The following is a 17,425-nucleotide window of genomic DNA, read 5'->3' as shown; positions in this document are numbered from 1 at the left end:
AGATATATATATATACATATTATATATAGATATAAAATATATATATGTATGTATATATATATGTATATGTATATATATATATATTTATATCTCATATATACATATATATACATATATATATATTTGTTAATTTATAAACTTTATTTTATTTATCTTTTGAAACGTGTTTTTTTTACTTTTTCTATTGCGGCCATGTGACCACTCTTTTAGAAAAGTGTGGGAAGGCCTTTTTGGGATTGGGATAGTGGGTAACTTTTATTTCAGTCACATTAGATTTCACCTGTTAGTTGAAAGCAGCAAGGTTTATTGTTAGTGTAAGTGTGCATTGATTATGGTATATGACCTAACACTTGAATGTCCATTGCGGCATTAATAAAAATCTCATATGGATATAAAACAGTGTGCAGGTAACTTTCTTTTTTTATTCTATATTTTTTATTTATTATTTGTTTTGGGAGCCAATTTTTTGTTTCTTACCTGCAGCCCCACACTCTAGATGATCCATGGTTATTACAGTACTGTAACACACACTCTCCAGGCCTCCACTTATCTGTTGTGATTGAATATACTTGACAAAGGCCCTAAGGGGTCGAAACGTTGCATTTTGGTTCTTGGGTCCAATTAAATTGCCTATTCTTTGGAACATTTTGGAGTGCCTGGATTACTTTTCTACTTATATATGCTATAATTGGTCTCTTTGGTACTGGGACTGATCCAAGAGCACCCTAGAATTCCAGGGGGCGAAGGGCTGAGTGCAGTTCCAAAACTTGTCTATGGGTGATTGAATACACTGACACACACAATGCTCACTGACACAAACACACAGAAGCTCACTGACACACACAGAAGCTCTCTGACCCAGACAAGCTCACTGGCACACGAACGCTCACTGACACATACACAAGCACTCTACACACAATAAGCAAGGATGCTTTTTGACCCACACAAGTTAACTAGAGACAGGCTCACTGACACAAACACACACAAGCTCAATGACACACAGAAGCTCGCTGACCCAGACAAACTCACTGACACACACAGAAGCTTTTTGACCCACACAAGCTCCCTACAGAAATATTCACTGACACAAACACACACAAGCTCACTGACACATATGCTCTTTGACCCAGGTGAACTTACTGACACACAAACGCTCACTACAGACAAGCTCACTGACACATACAAGATCACTACAGACAAGCTCACAGACACACACAAACTCAGTACAGACAAGCTCACAGGCACACACACGCTAACTACAAGCTCACTGACACATAAGCTCACTACAGACAAACTCACTAACACAAATTCACAAAAGATAAGCTCACTCAATGAGCTGCGCAATGAGCAGCGGCAAAGGAGCCTTGGATCTGGAAAAAGGTAATTAAAAAGCTTTTTTTTTTTTAAATATTTTAATGGGACCCATGTGGGTGGGGAACCTATAGAACTAGGGACAGGGCCACTGAAGTGTTAGGAATACAGGTTTCATTTCTAAAGCTTTAGTGTTTCTTTAAGCAGGGTTGTTGTTAAATTATTGTATGTGGATAATTCCACTCACTATAACAGTCTCTATCGGTCTTTCACCAAAAACTGTTTTTACTTTTCCTCTAAACAGCTTTCCTGCATATGTTTATGAACTTACCGCCTGCTCTTACCTTCTGGGCATGTTGCTCTTTGAATCTTGTAGTTTTATACTCATTCTCCTCTTAACATTTTTCCATATTATATGTTTGACTCTTATATTTAATGAATTTACTCTCAATGTAAAGCCATACAATAACACTTTAATACTTATTTGCTTATTTGCTCTGCTGGTCATTGTTTGTTTCTTAGGGTAATCATGTGGGTTTGTAAAGATAAATTTGCAAACAAAAGAAAATAAATCCCTTGGACTTCAACACCAGATAAGAGTAGAATTTATTGTGTCAATACCTTAAATCGTTAACCACATGTAGTATGCGGAGTTCAACGATGTATCACTGAAAATCCAAAATAATATGAAGGACTTCTCCATACAGCTGTTACTACCTTAACAATAAGAGGTATCATACTTTTGCAAGCAGAATGAAATACATTTCATGAATTGAATATTGGACTGGTGCAAAGATCTCTTGCAAAGGCTTGATTGCCATCACACATTTATATTACATTCATCTTCAATGTTCTAATATAAATGATACATGAATAAGTGAGGAATAAATTACCATATGTTACCTACTAATTTTAACATGGATTGAGTAAACTTTGCGAGAAGGGTAGATTGTGAGAAGGGTAGACAAAAAGTTCACAATCCAGTATCATAACCCTAGAGGATCATGGGAGTTAAAGTTTAGCAAACATGTTGTCATGTATTGTCAGCATCCAGAGGATCATGGGAGTTGTAGTTTAAGGAGAAAATAGACGGTGTTTCTACTAATGTGACCCACCGGCAGTGAAACTCTTAGATGAGGACTTGTTGTAGGTAAACAATATATGCTGATTGGAGCACAATGTATATTCATAAAAAAAATAATAATATTTAACTTTCTATGCTGTACTTATGTTCACCTTATAAGGAACACTCGTTGGGTTTCAGTCTAAAAATCACATCAATACCCTACATATTTACAGACATGTATGGCTTCAGACACCAAAAATGTAGAATTTACATGTGAATGTCTCACATAACTTTGTATTCAGTACAGTGAAGGCTTGTTTCCCGCATGAGAATACTAAGCTTATGACTAGCTGGTCTGAACTAGTCTGAACTCTGGCAATCTGCAGCAATCAGGGTGGGAAAAAATGAAGACACATCTTCAAGTAATATCTCCTTCCACGCACATTTGCCATCAAGCTTGCCATATACACAATATTTTCTTTGACACGCATAATATTATCATGTTGATTGGCAGTACATGAAAATACTGCCCTGAAGTATGTAGAATGTATATGCCGCAGGAGTGCTGCTTGATTTATCACTTGATTTAGTACCTGCTGCATATAACTTTTACATACTACAGGGAATAAATGATGTGTCCTGCATATGGTGTATATGGCATCCTTATTTGTCACAATAATATAACATATAGAAACACTCCATTCAAATTAATAGGATCTAATTTCCTAAGCATTCAGCAAGGGAAAGTATTTTATCAAACCTAGGGTACAATTCAACATTGCAGGCACTTCATATTCACTTCACCAGCCATATATACCAGCTGTGAGTATCAATATTCTGACAAATTACTGACACTTAAACATCTTTTATGTCTGAGAACTAGTTTGTTAAATATGGCAAGATTTTTTTGTAATTTTTATTTTTTAGCAAATTAGAACATTAATTATAGCTGCTGATGCATTGTTGTTCATATACAATTGGAACCTGGTGAAGGTAGACCTTCTAAATGTCTAGGTTTCTAAAAATGAAAGTAGAACTGTCACATGTAAGATTTATTTCTATTCTATTTTTTATACAATTCTCCATATATTTTTTTTTATTTACATTGTAAAATTGGCTATCCTGGCAAGGCCTGAGCTTACCAAGCAAATTAAATTACCCTGCAAAATGTGCTTGGGTGTATGGCATTATGCCCAAGCATGGACATGCTCAAACAGTATTTCTCTTAAGATGCTTGGGTACACAGGAGCACATCCAGAGCACAAAGGGAAGATGTTGTCCCTCTGGACACAGAAATGCTGCAGAGGTAAGTGTGTTTTTTCATTTCTCTCCACTGCACTACTTACTGACAGTAAACCCTTCAATAGTGTTCAATATTGATTTATTTTTGTACATGTATGCAGTTACAGTAGATGTCTACAGAGCTACAGACCTGAATACTTCTGTTTTGGTTTTTCATAAAATAACTTTAACAAGCAACTATTAAACTTCTTAACCCTCTTGGATGTATATTAAAAAATGACTTGTTTAGCACATACCAAGAAAGTAAAGTGGAATTAAGCAACCACAATAATATGCAATTATTCAAGACAAAATCCAACCAGTTGGTAGCAAAGACTCGTTCAGAGGCTCAAGTCGTTCTAATATGAAAACCTCCTGTGACACACTGCGTTAATTTTTGGCATATCGTATTGAAGACAGTTGCATAACATCCAAAGGTAGAGAACTATATAAGCCATTGCTACTAACATGCACGCACTAGGTTGCATTTCACAATTTCTCATAAAAAGCCGGCTAACTGGTTATTAACCAATTAATTAATAAAGGCGTGCAATAATTAAAAATGTAATTGCGTTTGGTGGAGGCAGGATAGAGATTCTCTGTTGCAAATGTTCATCTTCTGACTTTTTTTTTTTTTTTAAGAACAAATGGAGACATTAGTTGAAACCGTTTGACATGTAGTTATATTAGGATCTGAAATGTTTTATGTGTCTCTATGCAAAAAAAGTCATATTATATTACTTTATATGTACGATAATATGTAATATGAAGGCCTAATCAGTTACTCTAATGGGATCTGAACTTATTTCACCTTGTAAACATCAGCCAATTAGTTCCCAGTGTAAAGCCCAACATTGGAATGGCTGAACAGTTGGCCAAAAAACAATGCACATACTCTGTGGGACAGACACGTATTGCAAAGTTCCTATACAAACATGTAGGTTGGTTTCAAAATGTAGGTATCAGAAGTAATGGGCCATTGTTTTTGTTAACTAACAAGGCAAATAAAGTAATGTTTTGTGGTTTCATATACCCCAGTAAAATACATTCTGATAAAAGTTCACAGTTTATGTGCCATTGAAAGAAAATAATCTGTTCCATTCCAAATACAACAATGATACAAATATACACACATTATGATATATCTTCCATACGCCATCCACCTCAGTAATGTCTGTTTAGAATAGATTTCAAACATTTATCCACAAATATTAGTCATCCTAATTCTGGCACTGAGGCTGCTAGCAGTACAGAGACATTCGGCTCCTACGCATGGCTTCGCTAATTAGATAGGCAGGGCTCAACTCTGGTTCCTCTGTCATTATCACAATATTCTGCCATTCCCCAGTCTGATTTGATTTCTTTATGGTGTCCACCACACACAAAGCATAAAGACAGTCATCAAAGGTTGCAGCCATTGTAAGTGGCCTTCCGTCCCATGTTCTCCGATCATCTTGGTCTTGAAATGCTTGCCGTACGGCCTGTACCATCTTAATTGTTCCTCTGAGATATGGGGAAGGAATGTCACTAAAGGCCTTTTCGGGTAAAAGGGAGTTGCTGACGGGTGTAGAGTCTTTTAGAAGTAATTCACGCTCAGATGAGCTGTTTCTCTGCCCATAAAGGTCTGTACCTGTTACAATCAGTCTACCCTCTGATCCAACAACAATTATATCTTGTTTGAATTCTCCGGGAACATTAAAGTTAAGAGTGACAGTGCAGCATACTCCACCTTCTAGAACCATTTGAAATGTACAAAAATCATCACTGGTAATCTGTCGTATCCCTTTTATATGATCAGTCTGCTTCACAAAGGTTTTGAGGAGTCCATGGACCTTCACTGCTTTTTGGCTGGTCAGAAAAGTTAAAAGGTCGATGATGTAGCTACCAACAGAGTGAAGACCTCCTCCACCCATCAAGTCATCACAGCTCCAGTTATACTTCTTTCCCAGTAGACTGCCACTGTGGACCTGCACCTCGCACACTTGCATCTCACCCACATATCCTTCTTGTATCATCTGCTTCATCTTTACAAAAGCAGGAAGAAACCGCAGAACATTTCCCATGATGCTCATGAGCTTGGGGTAATAATGGGCAGCTGACATCATTCTGAAAGCATCGAGTGGAGTTGCCGTTCGGTCACAGATCACATTCTTTCCAATACCTGCAGAACATAGAGAAAAGGCCATGTGAGCATAGTATACGTTTTGTTTTTTTAATTCCATTAAAAGGAATATTTATTTCCATAGTTAAGATATGCAGACATTCCAACTTACACACAAGGAAGGTAAGTACCCAGAACTATATAAGCCATCTTTATTAAGAATATTTAGTAAAAAACTAATTAAAGCTGTACTTTCATCCAACGCGTTACATCCTATGCCATGCAAAACTAACAGACTAAACCACCCCGTAAGTCTATAAAATACATGCCCTTCTGTATACAGTAATAACAATAGTAAAACTGCAATACATTTGTATATACAAAGAGTGCTAAATAAAACAAAACAATTGTCAACAGTAGTGTTTGAATGGTGTTAAAATAGGAGGCAGACATGATTGTGGATGTCTCTACCATCTCTCCCAAGTGTGGTGAATAGCTTTATGGAGAAAAACCTGTAATAAATACAAGGACCTTTATTGATAAGCAGAACTAAATGGATGCACGTAATTCATTCACTGCATGTAAGGTGGTGGGAGAGTTAATATGTGACTGATTAATTCCCCCACGCAATGACCTATATATATTAACGAATGTTTACCTACATGAGGTCAGAGAGCAACAGAAATAAGATTAATGTAGTTGCATGCATATGGGATAATGGGACATATTTAGCTGTTTGGAAAATAAACAAAAAGTATTACATAATTTATATTTGTATTTCTTTATAATTACAAACCCCTGACTATACATACACTGGAATAAAATAGTAATAAAAAATTAATGCATTTTACGAGATTTTTGCCCCCTCTTTATTACCGTTATATACTCGAGTATAAGACGAGTTTTTTAGCACATTTTTTGTGCTGAAAAACCCCCACTCGTCTTATACTCGAGTTCTCGAGTTAATGTCTGTATTATGGCAACTTACATTGCCATAATACAGACAGGACCGCCGGGCTCATTACAAGCCCGGCAGTCCTGTTGGGGGCTGGCAGAGAGCTGTAACTTACCTTCACAGCAGCTCCTGTCAGCTCCCTTCTCTCTCCTCCGGTCGGCTCCCTCTGCAAGTCTCGCGAGAGCCGCGGGGTCAGCGCGTTGCCACGGATTACCATGGCAACGCTCTGCGTGGCCACAAGACTTGCAGTGGAGGTGACCGGGGGAGAGAGAAGGGAGCTGACAGGAGCTGCTGTAAAGGTAAGTAACAGCTTCCTGCCAGCCCCCCTCCTATACAGCCCATCCACTGGACCACCAGGGAATGAGAGCCCCCCTCCCTGGCCAGCTAACAAACAGGGAGGGGGACGAATAAAAATATAAATAAATACAAATTGAAATAATAATAATATAAAAATAAAATAATAATATTAAAATAATAATAATTAAAAAAATAAAATAAAAATTGCCACCCCCCACCAAAGCTCTGCATCACACACACACACTGCATTCATACACACACACTGCATTCATACACACACACTGCATTCATACACACACACACACTGCATTCATACACACACACACTGCATTCATACACACACACTGCATTCATACACACACACTGCACTCATACACACACACACACACACACTGCATTCATACAAACACACTGCACTCATACACACACACTGCATTCATACAAACACACTGCATTCATACACACACACACACACTGCATTCATACAAACACACTGCATTATACACACACACACACACACACACACACACACACTGTATTCATTACATACACACACTGTAAATAAATATTCAATTAATATAATTTTTGGGGGATATAATTTTATTTAGAAATTTACCAGTAGTAGCTGCATTTCCCACCATAGTCTTATACTCGAGTCAATAAGTTTTCCCAGTTTTTTGGGGTAAAATTAGGGGTCTCGACTTATATTCGGGTCAACTTATACTCGAGTATATACGGTAGTACATTACATATGAGGTCCAATAATAGACTATTTAATCTCACTGTACAGACAGACTGGTTGTAGCTTCTTGCAGAACTTCAGACCATGTGAGTATGGTTCAGAAATAAAGACCATAATCCTCGTTATAAAGCAAGAGGACACATAGTTCTTTAACCCCTTGAGGACCAAACTTCTGGAATAAAAGGGAATCATGACATGTCACACATGTCATGTGTCCTTAAGGGGTTAAAGGGACACTATAGTCACCAAAACAACTTTAACTTAAAGGGATGTTCTGGTTGTTCTGGTGTCTACTGCCTGTCCGTCCCTGTAGGCTTTTTAAAGTAAACAGTGCCATTTCAGAGAAAAGGCAGTGTTTACATTATTGCCTAGTAACACCTCTAGTGGCAGTCACTCAGCACTGACGTGTCAACACATAACATATTACAGCGTGTCATAATTTATTTAACAAAAATAAAGCCAAAATGGAGAAGCCATGTGTGTAAAACTAGGTACACTCTTACTGCTTTGATAGGAATTAATCAGTTGTGCTGCTAATCAAATGCCATTGATTAATTGATCATTATTAAATGAGACCACCTTGCCAAAGTTTTAGCAGTTTGCTGGTCTGGAGTTTTCAGGTGTGTTAACACAATGCCAAGGAAGAAAGACATCAACATCATGATCAAACTGGTAAGGGTTATTAGGCCATTTACAAAACCATTCTACAGTGAGAAAGATTTAAAAATGGACAAATTTCTCTGGAGAGGATGTCCCAGCAACTCACGCAAAGGTCAGACCATGCAATGCTCAGAGAAATCACACAAAAAAACAAGCGTTACATCTCAGGCTCTAAAGGCCTCAATTAGCATGTTAAAAGAAAAAGGCTGAACAAGTATGTTTTGTTGGAAGGATTGCCAGGAGAAAGCCTCTTCTCTCTAAAAAGAACATGGCAGCACGGCTCCACGTTGCATGTGAACAAACAACAAGACTTCTGGAACAATGTCCTTTTGACAGATGAGACCAAAGTGGAGATGTTTGGCCATAATGCATAGAGCCACGTTTGGCGAAAACCAAACACAGAATACAAACTATCAAGCACAGTGGTGGAGAGGTGATGATTTCGACTTGTTTTGGGAACCTTGCAGTCTTTGAGTTGACAATAAATTCCTCTCTATTCCAAAGTATGCTAGAGTCAAATATAAGGCCATCTCCAGGACAGCTAAACTGTGGCTGAAACCCGATTTAAATGCTGTTGGCAGGACCTTAAGAGAGCTGTGCATAAACAAATTAAAAATGACAAATAAACAAATGCCAGCAAACCTCAATGAACTAAATCAATATTGTAAAGAAGAATGCCAAAGAAGGCCAAAACACCTCCACAATGATGGGAGTGACTGATAAAGTCACACAGAAAACAATGACAAACGTATTGCTGCTAAAAGTGGTTCTACAAGCTATTTAAAGCGGCACTGTCATGCCGAATCCCGTTTTTTTTTTAACCCCCCTCCCGCCTCCACTACATCCAATTGACCCCCTAGTCACCCCCAAATGCCCCTAAGCCCCCCAGATGACCTATTTTTAAATCTGTATCTTCTGCCCCGATCTTTATTCAGGGCGCCGCCATCTTTGTGTGGGTAGGTGAAGTCCCTGTGGGACACGTCATCTACCCACACTACACAGACTGTGAGATTCCCGCACATGCCCAGTGAAACATCTGGACATGCGAACGGGAATTTCATCTATTCATTCATTCATCAGACAGACGAATGAATGAATAGAAAAAATCAGACGAACAAACTAACACTGAGTATCACACTGCACTCATACACACACACTGCATTCATACAAACACACTGCATTCATACACACACACACACACTGCATTCATACAAACACACTGCATTATACACACACACACACACACACACACACACACACTGTATTCATTACATACACACACTGTAAATAAATATTCAATTAATATAATTTTTGGGGGATATAATTTTATTTAGAAATTTACCAGTAGTAGCTGCATTTCCCACCATAGTCTTATACTCGAGTCAATAAGTTTTCCCAGTTTTTTGGGGTAAAATTAGGGGTCTCGACTTATATTCGGGTCGGCTTATACTCGGTAATTAGAAATAGAACGCTTCTAATAGGATGTGATCTTGTCTCCATCTCAGAGAGAGCTGTAACTGGGAAAGTGCTCATATGTATAGGGATCAATTATACTTTTATTATTAATGAAGTTACAAGTTCTTTAAGTCCTCATCACCATTCTGTTTTGTGCGGTGCTTCATTTTGCATTGGTTTTTAATAAGTGATTACACCAAGTTACCATTAAAATATTGTAATATCATGGAGGAAGGCATTCTAATAAGCCGGTATTTCCCTTTCTTTTTTACCCAATAAGCAATGCTTAAATTAATTAAATAACTAAAATATAAAAGAGTACATCAAGTTAACCAGAGTACACAATAGCTGCACAGTAACCTGCAGTGATGTCAGAATGTATGTGATCAACGTAAATTCAATTTCCCAAAACATACATAATTCATAATATAGATGCAAACTACAAACAATATGTAGGATTGTAAAAAAAATATGGCAGAGGCAAGGAACTGGGCTGGAGTACAGGACTGGAGGCACAGGATTGTAACATGTCATTAAAATGAATTGTATGTTTTGGGGACTTGGTTCCTTGTGTCCCCAGAAATGGGGTACCAGGGAACAAATGAGGAATGAGAGTCACACACCATTCCAAACCCAGAGTTGCTGAGCAAACGTGATCATCAGGTATGATTACATTTGTCACAATTCTTCAAAGGGACAAAGATGGGCAGATGTGTATTAGGGATGTGGTTGGAGGTATAGCCAAGGGATAGAACTAATTAAAAGTTTTTTTGTGACTACATCAGGGTCACATTCCTGGAACGTATGCTGAACAGGAGAGAGTGTTCGGGCTCTAGGGTAACTACCAGTGACGCAACTTGAATCCTTGGTGTCATCCACAATGGGTGCGGCAATCCAGAAAAGGGGCAGACCACCCACTGAAGGGGGTGTGTCAGTCTGGTATCAATGCATGGGATCAAATGGAGTGTCTGATGGTACCATTTTAATATGGTAATTTGATACCATATTAAAATGCAAATTAACTTGACTTCAAAGACCACTAAAGTTACCCAGACTACTTCATCTCAATAAAGTAGTCTGGGTGCAGTGGACCTGTCATTTTAATCCTTCAAGGGAAAACATTGCCATTTTTCAGAAATGGCAATATCTACAGTGAGGGAAAAAAATATTTGATCCCCTGCTGATTTTGAACGTTTGCACACTGACAAATAAATAATCAGTCTATAATTTTAATGGTCGTTGTATTTTAAGAGACAGAATAACAAAAAAAAAATAAAAAAATCCAGAAAAATGTCAAAAAAGTTATAAATTGATTTGCATGTCAATGAGTGAAATAAGCATTTGATCCCCTATTAATCAGCAATATTTCTGGCTCCTAGTTGTCTTTTATACAGGTAACAAGATGAGATTAGGAGCACTCTCTTAAAGGTAGTGCTCCTAATCTCAGCTTCTTACCTGTATAAAAGACACCTGTCCACAGAAGCAATCAATCAGATTCCAATCTCTCCACCATGGCCAAGACCAAAGAGCTGTCCAACGACATCAGGGACATGATTGTAGACCTACACAAGGCTGGAATGGGCTACAAGATCATTGCCAAGCAGCTTGGTGAGTTGGTGCGATTATTAGCAAATGGAAGAAACACAAAATAACTGTCCTTCTCCCTCGGTCCGGTGATCCATGCAAGATCTCACCTCGTGGAGTTTCAATGATCATGAGAACGGTGAGGAATCAGCCCAGAACTACACGTGAGGATCTTGTTAATGATCTCAAGGCAGCTGGGACTATAGTCACCAAGAAAACAATTGGTAACAGACTACGCAGTGAAGGAGTGAAATCCTGCAGCGCCCACAAGGTCCACCTGCTCAAGAAAGCACATGTACAGGCCCATCTGTAGTTTGCTAATAAACATCTCAATAATTCAGAGGAGAACTGGGTGAAAGTGTTGTGGTCAGATGAGACCAAAATCGAGCTCTTTGGCATCAACTCAACTCGCCGTGTTTGGAGGAGGAGGAATGCTGCCTATGACTCCAAGAAAACCATCCCCACCGTCAAACATGGAGGTGGAAACATTATGCTTTGGGGGTGTTTTTCTGCTAAGGGGACAGGACAACTGCACCGCATCAAAGGGACGATGGACGGGGCCATGTACCGTCAAATCTTGGGTGAGAACCTCCTTCCCTCAGCCAGGGCATTGAAAATGGGTCTTGTATGGGTATTTCAGCATGACAATTACCCAAAATACACACCCAAGGCAACAAAGGAGTGGCTCAAGAAAAAGCACATTAAGGTCCTGGAGTAGCCTAGCCAGTCTCCAGACCTTAATCCAATAGAAAATCTGTGGAGGGAGCTGATGGTTCGAGTTGCCAAACGTCAGCCTCGAAACCTTAATGATATGCAAAGAGGAGTGGGACAAAATCCCTCCTGAGATGTGTGCAAACCAGGTGGCCAACTACAAGAAACTTATGACCTCTGTGATTGCCAACAAGGGTTTTGCCACCAAGTACTAAGTCAAAGGGGTCAAATACTTATTTCACTCATTGACATGCAAATCAATTTACAACTTTTTTGACATGCGTTTTTCTGAATTTTTTTTTGTTATTCTGTCTCTCACTGGGCCAAATACTTTTTTCCCTCACTGTATCTTGAAGGGTTAAACACGCCTTTTGTGGCCATCATACTAACAGCCACTACTGCTTCCACTGCGCTGACAGAGTAAAATTTGGTCACGTGACATGGAAGCTCATACGAAAGAATTGGAGAAGCAATGAATATGTGTGGCGCTCATCGTGCATGGACATCAGGTCCATAAGAGATCTACAAAGAGCATTAAATTGGATCATCCACACACAAGGTCATGCATCGTTGATGATGTTGCAGGAGTTGGAGAAGTGAGCAGCGTCACAGGAGTCAAGGCATTTGAAAAAAGTGAGTAAAACCTTTATGTTTAAAATTTTACTGGAAAGTGGAGGGACGGAACCTGTATATGACTCTGGATAGGGATACTATAGCATTAGGAATATAGTGTTTCTTTAATTAAATATAATTGTATTAACACTATAGTACAATTAGATTTTCTTGGCCAGAACAATAGGGAGAAACATTGCAAAGCTACATTTGGCTTGCATGTTTTAACACATTATTTGGCTACAACAGTAATTGCATTTATGACATCACCACACAGTATTATTTATTCAGATGTTTTTAATCACTTAACACACACCCTATTCAGTAAGCCACTTTACAATTCTAGTTTGTTTTCAGAAAAGCTTGGGGAAAAGTAGACAGTTTCCTTTGCCAATAAAATTAGAAAAGAAGCATAAATTAAAACCATTTAGTTTCCTTTCACTGTTAATGAGAGAAAATTCTTAACCCTATGTCCATAGAGACTGAATTTCCATAGCCTCTGCTTGATTTCATGTGATTTATCTCCCATAGTCCTGCATCTTGTAAAACCACATTACTGATCTGAGTATTTAGTATTATTATTTGTCTGCTAAAGCTAAACTTGTGTCTTATGACCTTACTTGAGGTGGGATATTGTGAAGCAAAAACAAACATTCTACAGCAAAAATAAAATGTCAACATGTTTAAAAGATGTGATATTAAATCTCCTAGAACTTCAATTCTACAGAAGTTAGAACTGTCTGATATACCTATAGCTTCATCTAATGAGGAAGCTCTTGGCAAATCATTCTGGTAACTTGCATTTTTCCTAGGATTAAGAATACATTTACCAATACTGATATCAATTATAAAATGGCTTTTCCCCAAAACAGTTGACCAAGTGACAATAATGGTTAGTGATAAAATTCTGCTTTTAAAGACATGCTAATACCTGACTCAAATAAAAGTAAGTTATTCACGCTAGTGAAAATTCGAGGTGAATTTTCAATTTAAGGTCAAAATAGCCAAACTGGAAGTTATTCTTTTAAGTGCGCTACTCTGGCCTTAATTTTGAAATTCACTTTGAATACACTTTAAATTCTCTTTATAGTGAATGACCCTGTATCAGTGGCGGCTCTAGACTTTGTGAGGCCTTAGGCGAAACTCAAACATGAGGCCCCCACTAACACCTAATGTTAAAAATAGGGGTTGCATTGTGTGTATAAGGTGCTGTCGTTGTATTTAAGGACAAGCTTGCAGCGCTGGATACAGAGAGCTAGTGTCTGTATACATTGTTCAGAGGCTTGCTGTGTTGCGGCTCCCTGTGCCGCTGCATTGTGATCTCTCTGACTGTAGTTATGGCATAATATGCCAACTAACTTAATTTGCAATAAACTAATTTAATTATCAATTATGCTAATCGTTTATACATGACTGTGGGGTATGGTTACATAGCCTTGCAGTCGTGTATATATAAGTGCCGGAATATGTATATATGAGTGTATCTGGCATTGCCTACCTATGTGTGACAGGGTTTGGGGTGAGTGTTGCACAGTTGGAGTACAGGATTGTAAGGGTTTATGTAATAAGGTGAGTGTGACAGACTGATAGAGGATGAGTGACAGGGTTGGGAGGTGAGTGTGACAGTGCAAGAGAAGGTGAGTCTGACAGGGTTGATGGGGGGGGGGTTAATGCGATAGGTTAGGTGTGGCAAAGCAAGGATTTTGGTATGGTTGCAGTGGGTGAAAGTGATAGGATTAGGAGGGGTCATGTGAGTTTGGCTGGGTTTAGGGGCGACAGTGTGTGGGAACTGAAAGTATTTGGGAATGGTGATAGTGTATGTGGTGACTGTGTATGTGAAGGGGGTGTCAGTGTGTGTGGTAATGATAGGGTATGGGTGGGGGATGACAAGGTGTGCGGTGGAATGCTGTGACAGCGTGTGTGTGGGAAGGCTGTTATTGGGTGGTTGTGGGGTGAAAGGGTAGGGAAGCTGTGACATAGGGGAGCTGTGACAGGGTGGGGGGCTTTGACAGGGTAGATGGTAGCAGGGGGGCTTTGACAGGGCAGGGAGCTGTGACATGGCAGGGTTGGTGGGGGAGGTGTGACAGGACAAGGGGTGGTGGGGCAGGTGGTGATAGGGGGGCTGTGATAGGGTAGTGAGGTGGTAAGAGGGCAGAGGGTGCTAGGGTGGCTGAGGCAGGGGTGCTATGACAGGGCAGGAGGTGGTAGGGGGCAGAGGGTGGTAGGGTGGCTGTGACGGGGTGGCAGGAGGGCAGTGACAGGGTACGGGGTGGTAGGGAGCAGAAGGTGGTAGGGTGGCTGTGACAGGGCAGGGATGGTAGGGGGCATAGGATGGTAGGAGGTCAGAGGGTGGCTGAGCAGAGGGTGGTAGGGTGGCTGGGGCAGAGGGTGGTAGGGTGGCTGGGGCAGATGGTGGTAGAAGGACAGTGACAGGGAAGTGGGGTGGTAGGAGGGCAGAGGGTGGCTGTGGCAGAGGGTGGTAGCGTGGCTGTGGCAGAGGTGGTAGGGTGGCTGGGGCAGAGGGTGGTAGGAGGACAGTGACGGGGTAGTGGGGTGGTAGGAGGGCAGAAGGTGGTAGGGTGGCTGTGGCGGAGGGTGGTAGCGTGGCTGTGGCAAAGGTGGTAGGGTGGCTGGGACAAAGGGTGGCTGGGGCAGAGGGTGGTAGGAGGACAGTGACAGGGCAGTGGGGTGGAAGGAGGGCAGAGGGTGGCTGGGGCAGAGGGTGGTAGGGTGGCTGGGGCAGGGGTGGTAAGGTGGCTGTGGCAGAGGGTGGTGGGGTGGCTGGGGCAGTAGGGTGGTGGGGTGGCTGGGGCAGTAGGGTGGTAGGGTGGCTGGGGCAGTAGGGTGGCTGGGGCAGTAGGGTGGTGGGGTGGCTGGGGTAGTAAGGTGGTAGGGTGACTGGGGCAGTAGGGTGGTGGGGTGGCTGGGGCAGTAGGGTGATAGGGTGGCTGGGGCAGTAGGGTGGTAGGGTGGCTGTGGCAGAGGGTGGTAGGGTGGCTGGGGCAGTAGGGTGGCTGGGGCGGTAGGGTGGTAGGGGCAGAGGGGTGGTAGGGTGGCTGGGGCAGTAGGGTGGTAGGGTGGCTGGGGCGGTAGGGTGGTAGGGGCAGAGGGGTGGTAGGGTGGCTGGGGCAGAGGGGTGGTAGGGTGGCTGGGGCAGTGGGGCAGTCACAGCAGATTCTAAAATACTGTTCTAGTTAATGTGTTAGTGCATAGTAAAGTTACACATATTTCATAGATTTACTATTCTTTTCTGCTATGCCCTTTATAAAATTCTGAACACGGTACAATCTATCAGTCAACCTCCATTACATGGAATGTTTCCTGCGTAGAAAGTGTTGGCTGCACGTATCAATGGTTCTATTTTTATCCACAGATTAATATAGATAATCTCGGTCACCAGTTTCTTGCAGACCTCATGCATGCAGCAAGTGTAATTACTGCTTCATTTACACCCAACAATTATGAGCTGTTTATAAACAGTACAATTACAACTTGTCAGTCAGTAAAACACAACAGGAAACAGAGGACAAGCTGAGCTGCCTATCAACCACATGTTTAACAGCAGAAAAATTCAGCAAACTGGCTGTTCGTGAAGTAAACCATTTCTCTCACTCAAAATATTTAAATTGTATTTAATGGAGATTGCAACCTTTTATAGAAATTACTCTGTAAGGTAAGGGATCACAAACACTGTGAGGTTGTTGGACAAACAGCAAATGGTTTGTCAATAAAGATCTAAATAAAATATTTTTAGTATTATATTTTTGAAATCTATGGATTTTTAACTACCTATTATTATTATTATTGGTATTTAAATAACGCCAGCATGTTCCGTAGCGATTTACAATATTATTTTTACATTATTTACAATATTATTATATTAAGGGGAGATTTAACAAAATGAGACAATTACAAACACAGGAACAATAGGTTGAAGAGGACCCTGCTCCAGCGAGCTTACATACCTCTGTCATAGTAGCATAATAAATAGGATAGTTAAGTAGCAGACATATTGGAAAGATCATATCATGATCTGAATGATAAATGCAAAAGATATGGGTTAAAACAATGATCGACAGGGAACTAAGTTGGCGATGCTCACTTGTAGAATGCATTTTATTGTTTAATTAAACAAATGCAGGACACATTGAATCTGTTTTTGTTGCAATGCTTTTACTTAGGTTCTCCCTAAATTAAAAGGGTAGTCCAGACATGGACCCCGTCCTCACTGTGCCTAAACATCAGCTACACCTCCTGATTAGACCCAAACAAGGTAAAACAATCATGATCATCATTCAGCAATCATCAAAATGCTGTATCTCTCATGCAGAGTGAACTTGCAATCATTTCAAATCTGAACTGTTCTTGTGGGCTCAGTCGGATATACAAATAGTAGATAAGTTCTCTCTGTAATGGCACAAGTGAGCAAAAAACATGTTTATGGTCTAAGTTGGCGAGCTACTCGGGGCTGTCTGAGCTTTTGCCCATTCTCAGAGTTGTCATATTCTCTAAATGTAATTTTTATTTTTTATACCTCATAAACCACTAATCTCTCTGTTGTAATTATGGGGACAGGACACCATCTAACAGAAGGATGTAAAAGTGTTTTAGTACAGTTTGACACCTTACCTGGGTCCCACGTTGCATTTT

General features: G+C 40.2%; 1 protein-coding gene across 1 annotated transcript in view; it reads right to left on the bottom strand.

Moving 5' to 3' along the window:
• Nucleotides 1–1,918: 1,918 nt before the first annotated feature.
• Nucleotides 1,919–17,425, bottom strand: part of GFOD1 (Gfo/Idh/MocA-like oxidoreductase domain containing 1) — an 81,729-nt gene continuing 66,222 nt past the window's right edge. Inside the window, exon 2 of the mRNA XM_063451710.1 lies at nucleotides 1,919–5,819. Within this exon, the coding sequence (XP_063307780.1) occupies nucleotides 4,900–5,819 (920 nt within the window). The 3' untranslated portion in view covers nucleotides 1,919–4,899. The remainder of the gene's footprint in view (nucleotides 5,820–17,425) is intronic.

The sequence above is a fragment of the Pelobates fuscus genome, chromosome 4 (genome assembly GCF_036172605.1).
Source record: "Pelobates fuscus isolate aPelFus1 chromosome 4, aPelFus1.pri, whole genome shotgun sequence".
In the NCBI taxonomy this organism is placed as follows: Eukaryota; Metazoa; Chordata; class Amphibia; order Anura; family Pelobatidae; genus Pelobates; species Pelobates fuscus.
The sequence above is the reverse complement of the archived record's forward strand: the minus strand, read 5'-3'. Positions and strand labels throughout refer to the sequence as shown.